Raw genomic sequence first — 14,716 nt, 5'->3', positions numbered from 1 at the left:
TACAATGGAACTCTTATTGTACGTAGAGAACTGTGATACAATGCTTTGTGCAAAGTTTGAGGCATCAGAACTTCATAGTGTTTAAATTTAAAATATTTAAATTTATCGTATTTTCATAAAATTAGCAACTTTAAACTGTTGTGGCTCTGAAACCCTTTCACCCAGTGATCAAAATCATGGTTTATTTTGATGCTGAGAAGTTAAAGTTTATATTGACATGTAAACAATTTTTCTTACTTTTCATGGAAATGGAGAAATTTAAATTTTTCTTCATTAAGACACCTTTGTCCACGAAAAAATATTTTTAAAATATATGGTTAGATTCCGCATTGAATCACATATTTTTACTGGTGCACCATTGATAAGAAAGTATTGAAAATATCAAATAAAGAAAATAAATAGTACACGCGTGAATTAACCAGCTGACTGTGAGGCGGTAGCTAGCCGAGGCAAGCAAGGCCAGAAGACATAAACACGTGATGTTTCGTCTAGTAGCGCATAGCTGGGCTAGCTTTATCACAAGTTTTCATAAACACAGGAGTAAAATGACGCCCAATGCTCGCTTATCTTCATCTCTCGGCCAGTTATGCGGTACTGCGCCGTTCAAGTCTAGGCGTGTGAATATAATTTATTTAATACCCTCGAAACTATTGCCGAGCCACTAAGCAAACAATGCCGAATCCCTCTTAGTAATTCAAGGTTTTTTCTCAATATTTTTTACATTTTTACAAATGGGCAAAAAGCCTAAAAGTAAGTAAAATCAGATTATCTGTCTCTCTGTATACAATAAAAACAAGGATTACTTCTTAACATAATCTACCAAATGTCAGCTTCAAAATGAGCTCCCGTTCAATGTTCTGCAGTAAACAGTTCAAGAGTTCTGAGCGCTGAAAAAGGCTTGTTTTTATAAAATACGCTAAATTTGTCACTCAATAGTACGAAAACCGTTTGACTTTCGATACTATATTTTTGAAAATGCACTCTCCTCAGCATCGTGTATAAATAGGGAAAAAATTAGAGTATTAAAAAAATGCGAGGTTTTTTACTGATCGATTTTAAATGAAATAGTCCATACACAATTTTTATTTTATTTTCTACTACAATATATGGTTAACGTAAAATTTTTCTTGACTGTACTCTGTTACTGTCGAATTTCGAATTCCATTTCTCAAATGAGAGCATCTAAAAGAGGAATTTATTATTCCTGATGATAAAATATGCTAAAATGGCAGCTGAAGTTTCACGTGGCTGGCTGAAAAAATGTCCAGCATATTTTATCTGAAGTCCTCCCATTCAGAGAAAGGGTATTTTTATTTGCTGTAAATCTGTAATACAGGGTTATAGGAGTTACTGTCGTTTCGAAAAAGGTATGCTAATAATATTTAGAAAAGAAAGCTATTCTCTGTACACGGCATGAGGACACATGGAGGAGGTGAAGTTTATACTTTCTTGACCTTGAAACTAGAATGAGGTGATGTGGTCGGCACCACGATACAACCACCTTTTACCCCTGGGAAAAATCCAGTATTTAATTTGATAGAAGACTGAGTGAAACTCAGGGCTCTTCTGAAAGTTATGGCAATGGGAAAAATTCCATTATCATCTGGGCTTGAAAATGGGATCTTCCAGTCCGTAGCCAGTTGCTGTACTAACTGAAAGCTGCCTGATTGTCTAAATATTTATTGTTTCTAAAATTTCATTGTCTACAGATTCAACGAACTCCAGAGCATGATAATCACTCAACATCCATAGACAATTATTACAAAAGAATTTGCATAATTTAAGTCTTTTGTATTTTTTTGTTATACAAAATTCCAGCATGTCACTTTATGCCATTGTTAATGGTCACTGATGTTACAAAGAATTGTCTGCAAAGTAGCATCCTTATGGAAGTTAATTCCACTGGACTTGATAATGTTAAGATTAATCACAAAAGTCACTTTGTTTATTAAATTTTTAAAACAAAGATCAGAATTTGAGTTGCATGTCTGTTAATGTGTTGTGTGCACGTATGCATGCCGTTAGATTCAATTCCTTTAGAAGAAATAGAACGAGGCAGAAGGACTTTGGTTATAAGAATTTGTTGTGTACGTAAGTTATGATCTTTGAAATAAATTTATTTACGACATGTATTCCAGGCCATGCTAGTCCTGACGATCCTGCTAGATTATTTGAGACAAGCAAATGATTTAAAAAATGACGAAAATAGAATTTTTTGATGAGGGAGATACGAATTTATAAAATACAGTTTTTAGAGTCATTCTTCGTAATATGCATGTTAAAATGAGGGAATATGATAATCTGTTTCCTCCCCTTTAACGAATGATATTGGAACTGTCTGTAATATTGCATTATGCTCTGTGGTTCCATTATCAGGTTATCGTAATTATTTTCATGCTCGTTGTTTGGGGTACTAAGATATGGCGATCATGAAATCACTTCTTGTAACTTATGTCGTTACTGTAAATAACGTGATATACTTTAGATGATAAAGATCGTAGTTTTAGAACAAGAAAATTCAGACATGCAGCTCGAAATAATTTTGAACAAACTTTACACTATCATTACAATCAGGATTGTATAATAATTGTGGAGCTTGTTTCCAAAAGGTACCAAATCCATAATTTTCGAAAATTGAGTTACCGGTACATGCGGCAGTGCATACCTACTAGGTTTCGAAATCTGAAGACTAAGGAATTTTTGTAAAAAGTTTCTAATACCGTGTATAGAGGTCGTCTAAATTTACATTTTATAGCAAAACATACCAGATCCGCTTCAGCTTTCATAGCATAAAGTACCAACTCCTCTTTCAATGATGTGGCTAAAAATAGATTCTGATATTTGATGTGCCAGAATGTACTGACAAATAAAGGAAGCATAAAATATCTGCAAATTCATTGTAAACAAAGAATACTGGACAGGAAAAGCGTAAAGTTGCTGGAAGTGAAAAACCTGAAATTTCATACAAATATAATAACGTTTGTAAAATGTTATCCATATCAGATAATGGTGTGTTATGTGAAAACAAGTGATATTGGGCCAATTCAGATCCTGTGAGCCAAAGAAAATGTTTAAAGGGATACAAAGACATAAAATCTCGTAAAAGACAGATCCAAGGGCTAAAGGCTTTAAAATTAGTGAAGCCTACAACAACACTAGTAGGTCTACACTCTACATATGCAGTGATGCCAATATGTACGCACAAAATGCTCAGAAATGGGATAAGATATGATCGTATTTTGGTTCAACTGAAAGAAATATCTAACTGTAGCCATGTAAAACAAACTAAGAAAAATGACTTAATATGTCTACTTTTTGTTAGGAGATATGAATTATAGAAAATTTCACCTTACAAGAAAATCGTGAAAGTAAATAACATGGCATCAGATGCACCTTTATTAATGTTATTGACTTTCATTATGATGTGTAATAAGTTTTGCCTTTGTTGCTGCTGAGACAAGATGTTAATTTTAAATGTTGTCTTATATGTGAAACAACATTGTAATTAATACTAAATGTCACAAAATATATTATTATTGTAAGTTATTTAGTCATTAAGTGCACTGCATATAAATCTTTTCTAATTTTTATGCTGAAATGTACCAAATCCAAAATTAAATTCCCTATAACTTTGGAATAAAATGTGGAATAGCTTAAAATTTTCTGTAAGAAAACTTCAAAGAGGTACAGATAAAAACCCTAAATCAAATATTGATATATTACAATAATTATTGTAGCATCAGTAAGTTCTTTTGCTCTCCTGTAAAATTTGTTCAGTTGGATTTGATACCTTTTTAGAAACAAGCTCCAAAATTTGTCAAACTGTTTTTATATTTTAATTTTATTTACGTTTCATTTCCTCAGTGAAAATTCAGTATCTGAAGCTCTGCATTTTGAGTCATCTATGTTTCCTGGGTTAGTCCTCCCTCCCCATGCTTAGTTAGGTAGTTACATTGTCCATTAAGTAATAATATCATACACTACTATCTTAATTTTTCATTTAATTGGAAGTAACTTGACTGGTACGAAGAATTCTCTATCCATTCTTAGCTATGTTAGTATGTGCTCTCTAGTCTCCTTACTTGCAAATGATAATGAAATATATTTTCTTCTTCTCAGCTTCAACCCAATAGTGCTGCTGGTTCAGGCGCATTGGAGCATGATTCATGTTGCCTGTATCGTCCAGTGCCTCTTGTAAGTACAGTTTGCTTTTCTCAAATAGAAATATTTCTCTTATGAGAGATGTTGATATGTTTTTATGGATTGGTGGGAAGAAGAGCTTACGTGAAAACTGTATAAAAATACCTTCGAAAGTGAATGACTTGTGAGTAGTAAAATATACAATTCAATGAAACTGAGATGTCATATTTCGGCTGCAAAAGGGTATCTGTCGGATACAGTGGGGAGAGCCATTAATCCTTCCCATTGAAGGCTTTAAGGAACCAACCTGGACAAATACCCAATGTCCCATCCCTACCTTCCCGTGGTGCAGCTGTTAGTAAGCATCATTTTACGAGCTGAACTAAAGGGAGGGGCTACTCATCCATTAGCACTGGTCAGCTTGATGAGTTATTGACTGAATTTGGTATAATTTTCCTCTATCCAATACCTAATTCCCTCTTTACCCTTTCCTATCCAGTCCTCTGACTGAACTCTTACTTTCTTCGACCCCAACGGCATTAGAGCATTCGAGGCCTAGGGGTTCATTTCCCTTTCCTTCCTCCTCTTTCTACTTTTCTGTTCCTAGTGCTGACCTGCTATGGCACTAAAATCGTCCTCCAGTGGCTTAAGGAGGGAAAGCTGGTGATCAACAAGATCTCCCAGCTAGGTCCAATGGACCAGTCGACCAGCAGCAGGTGTGGTCCTCCAGACATTCTGGGGGTTGTGTGTGAATGAAATAGCCACCAAAACGTTAAAATATGGTGTTCACTTAAATCGGCTTCAACTTGCCATTTAACTCCAATATAAAATGAGTACCATTAGGGTAAAATTATCCGGAGGTAAAATAGTCTTTTACTCCTGGTACCACATTATCATAATCATCCTATCACATCATCAGGGTAATGTAACTCCGCCTTCCAGGCGCCCCAACCTCAGAAGTGGGTTACAACTAAGCCACGGCCAGGAGAGAAGACCAGAAATGTCGAAAAGACAACCTGGTGGCATTGGATAAAAAAAAAAAAATATTTCATAGAGGTTTTAAGACAGTAGTGAATATGAAAGTAATTTGAAATACTTTTTAGAAAGTCATAAATTCGAACTTAAATTTCGAAATTCCATATATAACTTGGATTTGTCCTTATTGCATGCAAAACTTAAGACAAAATTCCTTTTCATTGTATTATCGAACTTTAATACTAAGGCATTCAATAATAGTAATGGCAACAATGCTGTAAATCAAGTACGTAATAGAGCAGCAATCGTTTCATAAATTTGCAATATTGAAAGTCTCGAAGTAGCCATATTTTGTAAATACAGTGGCTGTTTCTGAATTGTAGTGAACAATATAGCCCTAAAGGTACGAACAAAGGTGCTTCATAAAAATTCAACTAGCAAGAGAAAAACATGCAACTCAGTGCTTTAGGGCATTATAAAAAACTTGTGGGAGAGAAGTCCTACCATACTGAACTATTGCAAGTTGGGTGGAAGCGAGACATTCGCTTTCAATCAAGAGTTGATATCCGCAGAACTTTAGATTGATCAGTGAGAGAGATATCCAGAAATGCTGCTGCAGATGGAGTCCACCGTCTTCCAAGAATTTGGCAATGTATTGTTGACATGGCAGGAGACTATATTTGAAGTACGTAATGTCAAAAGTAACCTAAATAAATTTAGTGTGAAACAGTAACTATGTTGCAAATCAAGATTTCAGGTATAACTCCCTGTAAAGTTGATTTGAATAATTTCGAGGGAAAAATTGTTCCGGAGCCGGGTATTGAACCCGGGACCTTTGGTTTAACGTACCAACGCTCTACCACTGAGCTACTTGGGAACTCTAACCGACACCAATCCAATTTTTCCCTCTATATCCACAGACCTCAAAGTGGGCTGACAACCGTCAAGCAACCAACTTCGAGTGCACACTAACTCCGTGTGACTTATTCAGTAACTATGTTGCCATTACTTTTCGAATGCTCTAGTATATTGTGATAATTGAGTAAAAATTAACAGTCTCTTAATTGGAACCAAATTTAGATAATAGCAAGCATAAGAAAAATTAAGATGTTAAGAAGACCAGTTAATAGGACATAATAAAAAAACAGAAAGTATAACAAAATAGTTATTTAAACGAGAATTCAAAATTGAAGAAGAGAGATGGTACAAAACAGAAAATATAGCTACATAGAAGAGTGAAATTGAGAGAAAAATTTGTTAAGGTGCATAGAAGTTTGTTTAATTATTTTTAACATATATAAATAAAAATGTATTTTAATGCTCCAATTGAAGGGCTCAGAGCCAAAGGCGACCAACCCACAATTTTGTATTGTTCATTATTAAGTCTTTTTTTCAAAACTATACATTGTTGTTATAGATTCATGATATTTTTTGTATTTATTCAATGTAGAATGGTGACTTGCTTGCAGACGCTCATTCAATTCTGAACAGATGGAAAAACTATTTTGGACAACTACTAAATATATATAGGCCAAATAGAAATGATCGGGACGAAATTGAAATACAAACTGCTGAGCCATTTATATCCGAACCCACACTCTCTGAAGTCGAAATTGCGATAGAAAATCTGAAAAATTATAAGTCTCCAGGTATTGATCAAATTCCAGCAGAATTAATACAAGAGGGTGGAAGCGCATTATCTAATGAAATTTATAAGCTTGTACTTGCTATTTGGGAAAAGGAAATTGTACCAGAATAATGGAAGGAGTCCATAATCGTACCTAACTTGAAGAAGGGGGACAAGACTAACTGTAGTAACTTTCGAGGAATATAACTTTTGTTGACGTCGTACAAAATTTTGTCCAATATTCTTTTGAGAATATTAACTCCATATGTAGATGAAATTATTGGGGATCATCAGTGTGGTTTTAGGCGTAATAGATCAACTATTGACCAGATATTTTGTATTCGACAGATAATGGAGAAAAAATGGGAGTATAAGGGTACAGTGCATCAGTTATTCATAGATTTCAAAAAGGCATATGACTCGGTTAAGAGAGAAGTTTTATATGATATTCTTATTGAATTTGGTATTCCCAAGAAACTAGTTCAATTAATTAAAATGTGTCTCAGTGAAATGTATAGCAGAGTTCGTATAGGTCAGTTTCTGTCAGATGCATTTCCAATTCACTGTGGGCTAAAGCAAGGAGATGCACTATCACCTTTACTTTTTAACTTTGCTCTAGAGTATGCCATTAGAAAAGTCCAGGATAACAGAGAGGGTTTGAAATTGAACAGGTTACATCAGCTGCTTGTCTATGCGGATGACGTGAATATGTTAGGAGAAAATCCACAAACGATTAGGGAAAACACGGGAATTTTACTGGAAGCAAGTAAAGAGATAGGTTTGGAAGTAAATCCCGAAAAGACAAAGTATATGATTATGTCTCGTGACGAGAATATTGTACGAAATGGAAATATAAAAATTGGAAATTTATCTTTTGAAGAGGTGGAGAAGTTCAAATATCTGGGCGCAACAGTAACAAATATAAATGATACTGGGGAGGAAATTAAACACAGAATAAATATGGGAAATGCATGTTATTATTCGGTTGAGGAACTTTTATCATCCAGTCTGCTGTCAAAAAATTTGAAAGTTAGAATTTATAAAACAGTTATATTACTGGTTGTTATTTATGGTTGTGAAACTTGGACTCTCACTTTGAGAGAGGAACATAGGTTAAGGGTGTTTGAGAATAAGGTGCTTAGGAAAATATTTGGGGCTAAGAGGGATGAAGTTACAGGAGAATGGAGAAAGTTACACAACACAGAACTGCACGCATTGTATTCTTCACCTGACATAATTAGGAACATTAAATCCAGACGTTTGAGATGGGCAGGGCATGTAGCACGTATGGGCGAATCCAGAAATGCATATAGAGTGTTAGTTGGGAGGCCGGAGGGAAAAAGACCTGTAGGGAGACCGAGACGTAGGTGGGAGGATAATATTAAAATGGATTTGAGGGAGGTGGGATATGATGATAGAGAATGGATTAATCTTGCTCAGGATAGGGACCAATGGCAGGCTTATGTGAGGGCGGCAATGAACCTCCGGGTTCCTTAAAAGCCAGTAAGTAAGTATTTATTCAATGTAGACGAATTAAAATAAATTGTGAAACCAATCATTTTTGTCAGGATCCTCTTAATATCAACTGTTATTTACTCATTTTGTAATTGTGGGTTAGTCGCCTTTGGCTCTGAGCCCTTCAATTGTGCTATCATTTTCTATTATTTTTACACAAAATAAATAAACAAGCCTGAAAATCTCTATAAGTAATAAATCTTACGCATTTGCAGGTATAACTCGAATTTCTAGTCCAAGAGACAAAAAACTATCTGACCACATCTTACAGGTTGCACATACCATCTGTTCTGATACACTGTATAGTAAAATCCCTCATAACTGGCACCTAATTAACTGCAATACCAAAACAACGGCACTTTTGGCTGGGGGAAAAAAAAGTTTAAATATGTTGTTGTTGTTGTTTTCTAATGCCAGGCGTTTGACAATAAAGTCATTTGACCTCTTGCACTCCAATATTTTTCAAAGATATTATCATGACCAGCCACTGAAGCACAGATTTTGAGGTGTTCCGAATCCATTTCTTGATTTGAGTTGCACAGTAGGCAGTTAGGGGACTGATATATTCCAATTCTATGCAGGTGTTTGGCCAAACAATCATGGCCTGTTGCCAATCTAAATGCAGCTACAGACGATTTTCGTGGTAAATCGGGAATTAACTGTGGATTTTGATGCAGGGAGTTCCATTTTTTTCCTTGGGATTGAGTTATCAAATTTTGTTTGTTGAAGTCTAAGTATATAGATTTAATAAATCTTTTCACAGAGTAATACGTAGATTTAGTAACAGGTCTGTAAGTAGCAATGCTGCCCTTCTTTGCTAAAGCATCCGCAATCTCATTCCCCAGGATTCCACAATGGGATGGAATCCATTGGAATACAATTCTTTTATTGAGTGATTTTAATTGAGAGAGCATTTTAGTTATTTCTGGTGTTTGAGATGAAGGTATGTGTTTAGAGACGATTAATAGAATAGCTGCTTTGAAGTCTGACAATATAACTGCATTCCTAAATTTATTAATGTGGCATAGAAGGTTCCTGAGACATTCACTTATTGCAATGATTTCACCATCAAAAAAAGTTTAAATATGTAAATCAGTCTGGTATTAGTGATCAGTGCAAAATTTGATCCTTCTTTCATCTTTTATAGAATTAATGTAGGTACTGTATCAGGTTTGTAACTTAAGGTATGGTCACATGTCGCTACTTTTGTAGCGCTGCAGTACAAAAAACTGTGCAACTCTTGTACGGTGCAACCCGAAAAGTAGCGGCTGCCGAACCTGCTGTCCGCTACTTTTCCATGCTGCGCGCAACTTAAAAGTAGCGACGTGTGAACAGGGTTCTCAGAGTTGCAGCCGCAGCATTTTTGATATCGGTTTTGTTGAAACTTTTGCTGCGGTTGCAACCAGTGTTACCACCCAAATGTGCCAATGATACTTTTATTGTTTGGATATATTTTAATGTTAAATGTGATGAAAATAAATTATTTGTAACAGTTATTAAATACACAACACAGTCTGAGCATAGTCTGACGATTAAATTCATTTTTTAAATTTTCCGTAGCGTAGTTCCAAACAGGAGGGTTGCCAACATTGATTACGTGAATACTGTATACTGTTGGTTATCATTTAAGTATACAGGCGTTTTTAAAAGCTTTATAGTAAAAATATCAATTTCTGAATACTAGATACGACAGAAAAATAAATAATAGATAAGGAAGCTTTCGCATGAGTTTCTTAATAATGCGAACATAACCACAAAATGTATATTGAGAAGCCAACACGGAGATGGGAACCTGCAGCATGACTGCGGCTGAAAAAGTAGCGCCTTGCGTGTGAACAGACTTGCAACTTCCAGTTGCAACTTTTGCAGCGCTCAGGTTGTGCAGCACTAAAAGTAGCGTGCAGCACGCTACTTTTGGCTTACATGTGAACACGACACGCAACTTTTGCAGCTACAGTATAAAAGTAGCGCTGCAAAAGTAGCGACGTGTGACCGTACCTTTAGGTTATATTTTTGTAAATGAGAAGGGTGTCAGTTTGGATGTATATGAAAGTTGCAGTCATAATATACAGATGTATAGGAAGGTCGTTATGTGACTTTAATTGTTTTTTAGGGCGAGCTGGTACCAGGTCCGCTACCACTGGGAGTGGCTGTGATAGACATGTCAGTGTCGTTGTTTGGTCAGATCTTCCCCCGTGTTGCCAACAAGCATCGCTTGCAGATGCTAGACCACTTCGCAGAATGCATACGTCATGCTAAGTCTTCACGCCAAGAGGCCGTACAAATGAATGTGTTCACTGCTGTCCTTAGTGGTCTGAAAGGACTGACAGAGACCAAAACTACATTTGGGCAAGAGGATGTCAAGAAGTCAGCAGCAGCTCTCATTATTGTAAGTAAGATGTGTCATGAAGGTTAAATTTTTATTAATTTGTAGTGAAATTTTCGTTATATTGACGTTCGTACAATTGAAATACTTTTTTTCATTGTTCTGACGAATTCGTTAAACTGGCATTCGATAAAACGACATTTGACTGTATACATTTCATGCAAATCTGGCTTTCAGGTAAAAGCTCCCTGTGAAGCAGGCTTGAATAATTTGAAAGGAAAAATTTGACTGCCTCCGTGGTCTGTTGGTCAGCATGCTGGCTTCCAGATCGGGAGGTCCTGGGTTCGATTCCCGAGCTGAGCTCTCGGTGAATTTTTCTTGAAGAAGAAAAATTCCCTGGATGTCTACAGTCTGGAAATTTGTATGAATGTGAGTGTGATTGTGAGTGTGCCGGGTTAATATTAATTAACCAATCGTCACATATATAAAAATGCATCAGAACTGTCGCTGGGCAGTAACCTGAACACACATTTCAGCGTCACATTGTTGACAAATAACTCCATCTGTTAGCACAACCATAAAGCATCTAATAGATGCTATAGAGTTACCAACAACGGGAAAAAAAAAAATTAAGTCACATAGAATTGTGGATGGAAGAGAAGGCTTTATGGCCTTAATCCTGCCAGATTAAATAAATAAATAAATAAATTGTGTGCACTCAAAGTTGGGTTTCTGGTGTCTTGTCAGCCCATTTGAGTTGTGTGGATATAAAGGGAAGAATTGTGACTGTGTCGTGTATAGTTCCTGGGGTAGCTCAGTCGGTAGAGCATTCATGTGCTAAGCAAAGGGCCCCAGGATCAATACCCGGCCCCGGAACAATTTTTCCCATGAAAGTATACATTTTATTAAAGTTAACTGTGATTGTTTCTTTTTGTTGCCGTTTGCCTGTTTATTATGCAGACCATTTAAGTAATCACGAAGATATACTGGGTGTTCAGTTCAAAATGTGTCAGAGCTCGCTGTATGCAGTCATGTGGCTAGCCGATGAGCCTAGAGAATTCAATCTTCCTACACTTCCGCAGAGGTGTATAACCTAAGAGGCAGAGACATTGCCTAGCAAGTACAGCGTTCATTCTGAAAAGTACGTACCGATACGTATGGTAACGCCGGTAGTGGCAGGAATGTGAACTGTTTGGAAATACATACTGTCGGGATATGGGGAGAGGGTTAAGACGATTACTTACATATTTGTTGACATTAACTTCGACGGTCAACATGGACACGGAGCATTTGATTTGTGTTGTGGAATGTTACCGTACACAACCGATGATAACAAATACCCTGCGTACGACTTGCCGGCGCAAAACACAGTTCGAAAGAGGTTATGGTAGCACACAGACCGTACAGACCGCCATCTGTTGCTACGACGTTCAAGTTATACCATACACGTTCTCAAGTTCAGATTGAAGAACGCCTTAAATAATAGGCAACTTCTCTAACATATAAGCTGAAACTCGCTTCAAATCGGTGACCCAACAACAGTGACGTCATGACACACTTTGAAATGAACACCCAGTAGTCATACCACAGTCTAGTACAGTAGAACCTCTATTATCCATGATAATGAAGGGGGTAGAGTGAACGGTTAATCGAAAAAATCGGATAATCCGTACTATAAAAGGTGTTCATAAACTAAGTGCATAATACAGTTTCGTCATTTCCCCCGTCGTCTTTTCTTTTAACACGCTAGGCAGTGGATCATAAGTTCCCTAATTTAAGTCTAGTTTTCAACAACGGGTTTTTAATGGCCAAGGAAACTCCTTATGACAGCTGTCTCTGGAAAGATAGGAATAGTAGAGGTCTCATGTTGTAGATTTACAAATTTGATGCACTTTATATTTTGTTTTTCATTAAATCGCGCACAGCTGTAATTCCTATCTCGTATTGTGATGCGACAGTTTCTCATTTTCCAAACCACTCAGTTACTTGCATTTTTTTTTTCGTAGCAAACACGTTTCCTTTTGACACCTATGAAAGATATTTTGCATAGAAGTCACATAGTACAACCACTCGAAGAGTAGATCATACTGCATAAGGGTAAAAGTTTGTAAAACTCGCTCTTTACTAATATAATGTACAGTACTCATATTTTTTTCTGCAAAACAAAAGAGCAAAAGAGAAAGATAGTCGGATAATCCATCAATCGGTTAATACGGTGACGGATAATAGGGGCTTTACTGTATATACAGTCACGAAGCTTGAGTTGTGAGGATGCTAGGAACAATAGACTGTGCCGGTACTATTTCACATTATCTGTAATGAGGCGATATTAGCGATCCTAGTGGTTAGTGGCTACTCATCAATTAGCACTGGTCAGCTTGATGAGTTAATGACTGAATTTGGTATAATTTTCCTCTATTCAATACCTAATTCCCTCTTTACCCTTTCCTATCCAGTCCTCTGACTGAACTCTTATTTTCTTCGACCCCGACGACATTAGAGCATTCGAGGCCTAGGGGTTCATTTCACTTTCCTTCCTCCTCTTTCTACTTTTCTGTTCTTAGTGCTGACCTGCTATGGCACTAAAATCGTCCTCCAGTGGCTTAAGGAGGGAAAGCTGGTGATCAACAAGATCTCCCAGCTAGGTCCAATGGACCCGTCGACCAACAGCAGGTGTGGTCCTCCAGACATTCTGGGGGTTGTGTGTGAATGAAGTAGCCACCAAAACGTTAAAATATGGTGTTCACTTAAATCGGCTACAACTTGCCATTTTCTCTTTGAAAAATATTGGAGTGCAAGAGGTCAAATGACTTTATTGTAAAACGCCTGGCATTAGAAAACAACAACAATCTATGGATGCATATTTACTACGTATTGAGCTTCGTAACTGTATATACTAGACTGTGGTCATACTTTATTAAGAGTATTGTATCACCATCATATGATACCAACTTTTAAATAAACAAGAAAAAATAAACTTTTTTGTTTGTCTGTTATAGGGTGCACTAACGAGCAGTAATCCAATTCTGAGGTGTGCGGCTGGAGAATCACTCGGCAGAATGGCACAAGTTGTGGGCGACTCTCGGTTCACTGCAGAGTTGGCACAGACCAGTTTCGATAGACTGAAATCAGCTCGTGATGTGGCCTCGCGGACTGGACACTCACTTGCTCTGGGCTGTCTCCATCGCTATGTGGGAGGCATGGGGTCCAGTCAGCATCTCAATACCAGTGTTAGCATATTGCTAGCACTGGCCCAGGATGCCACCTCTCCTGTTGTACAGGTAAACTGATTCCATTAAAAATATAAACATAATTATGATGTTGGGTTTTTTTTAGTTTTGGAGAGTTGGCAGTTGGTAAGTGAATGAGTGGCAATGGTGTGGGATGTTGACCATTCAGTCATTGCTAGATAATGTAATTGAGCAACAGAAATACTGAAGTTTTTTATTCGTCCAAAAGTGCATATGGGCTATTCCATATGAAATCGATCAGTAAAAAACCTCGCATTTTTTTTATACCCTAATTTTTTTCCTATTTATACAAGGTGCTGAGGAGAGTGCATTTTCAAAAATATACTATCGGAAGTCAAACGGTTTTTGTATTCTTGAGCGACAAATTTAGCTTATTTTAGAAAAACAAGCCTCTTTCAGCGCTCAGAACTCTGGAACCATTTACTGCAGAACATTGAACGAGAGCTCATTTTGAAGCTGACATTTGGTAGGTTATGACAAGAAGTAATCCTTATTTTTATTATATACAGAGAGAGAGAGATAATCTGATTTTACTTACTTTTAGGCTTTTTGCCCATTTGTAAAAAATGTAAAAAAATATTGAGAAAAAACCTTGCATTATTAAGAGGGATTTGGAATTGTTTGCTTAGTGTCACGGCAATAAGTTTCGAGGGTATTAAATAAATTATTTTCATATGCCTGGACTTGAACGGCGCAGTACCGCACGCACTGGCCGAGAAATGAAGATAAGCGAGCTTTGGGCGTCATTTTACTCCTGTGTTTATGAAAACCTGTGATAAAGCTAGCCCAGCTATGCGCTACTAGACGAAACATCACGTGTTTGTCTCCTGGCCTTGCTTCCTTCGGCTAGATCCCACCTCACAGTCAGCTGGTTAGCTCACA

At 36.8% G+C, this 14,716-nt stretch overlaps 1 protein-coding gene across 4 annotated transcripts in view; it reads left to right on the top strand.

The window, feature by feature from the left end:
- The window catches only part of LOC138702016 (HEAT repeat-containing protein 5B), a 267,228-nt gene that overhangs the window by 193,227 nt on the left and 59,285 nt on the right, over positions 1-14,716 (top strand). For all 4 annotated transcript variants that reach the window (XM_069829495.1, XM_069829494.1, XM_069829493.1 and 1 more), the window contains 3 exons: positions 4,120-4,194; positions 10,371-10,646; positions 13,583-13,864. In XM_069829495.1, coding sequence (XP_069685596.1) covers positions 4,120-4,194; positions 10,371-10,646; positions 13,583-13,864 — 633 coding nt within the window. The remainder of the gene's footprint in view (positions 1-4,119; positions 4,195-10,370; positions 10,647-13,582; positions 13,865-14,716) is intronic.

The sequence above is a fragment of the Periplaneta americana genome, chromosome 6 (genome assembly GCF_040183065.1).
Source record: "Periplaneta americana isolate PAMFEO1 chromosome 6, P.americana_PAMFEO1_priV1, whole genome shotgun sequence".
Taxonomy (NCBI): domain Eukaryota; kingdom Metazoa; phylum Arthropoda; class Insecta; order Blattodea; family Blattidae; genus Periplaneta; species Periplaneta americana.
This window is presented reverse-complemented; position numbering and strand designations above follow the sequence as displayed.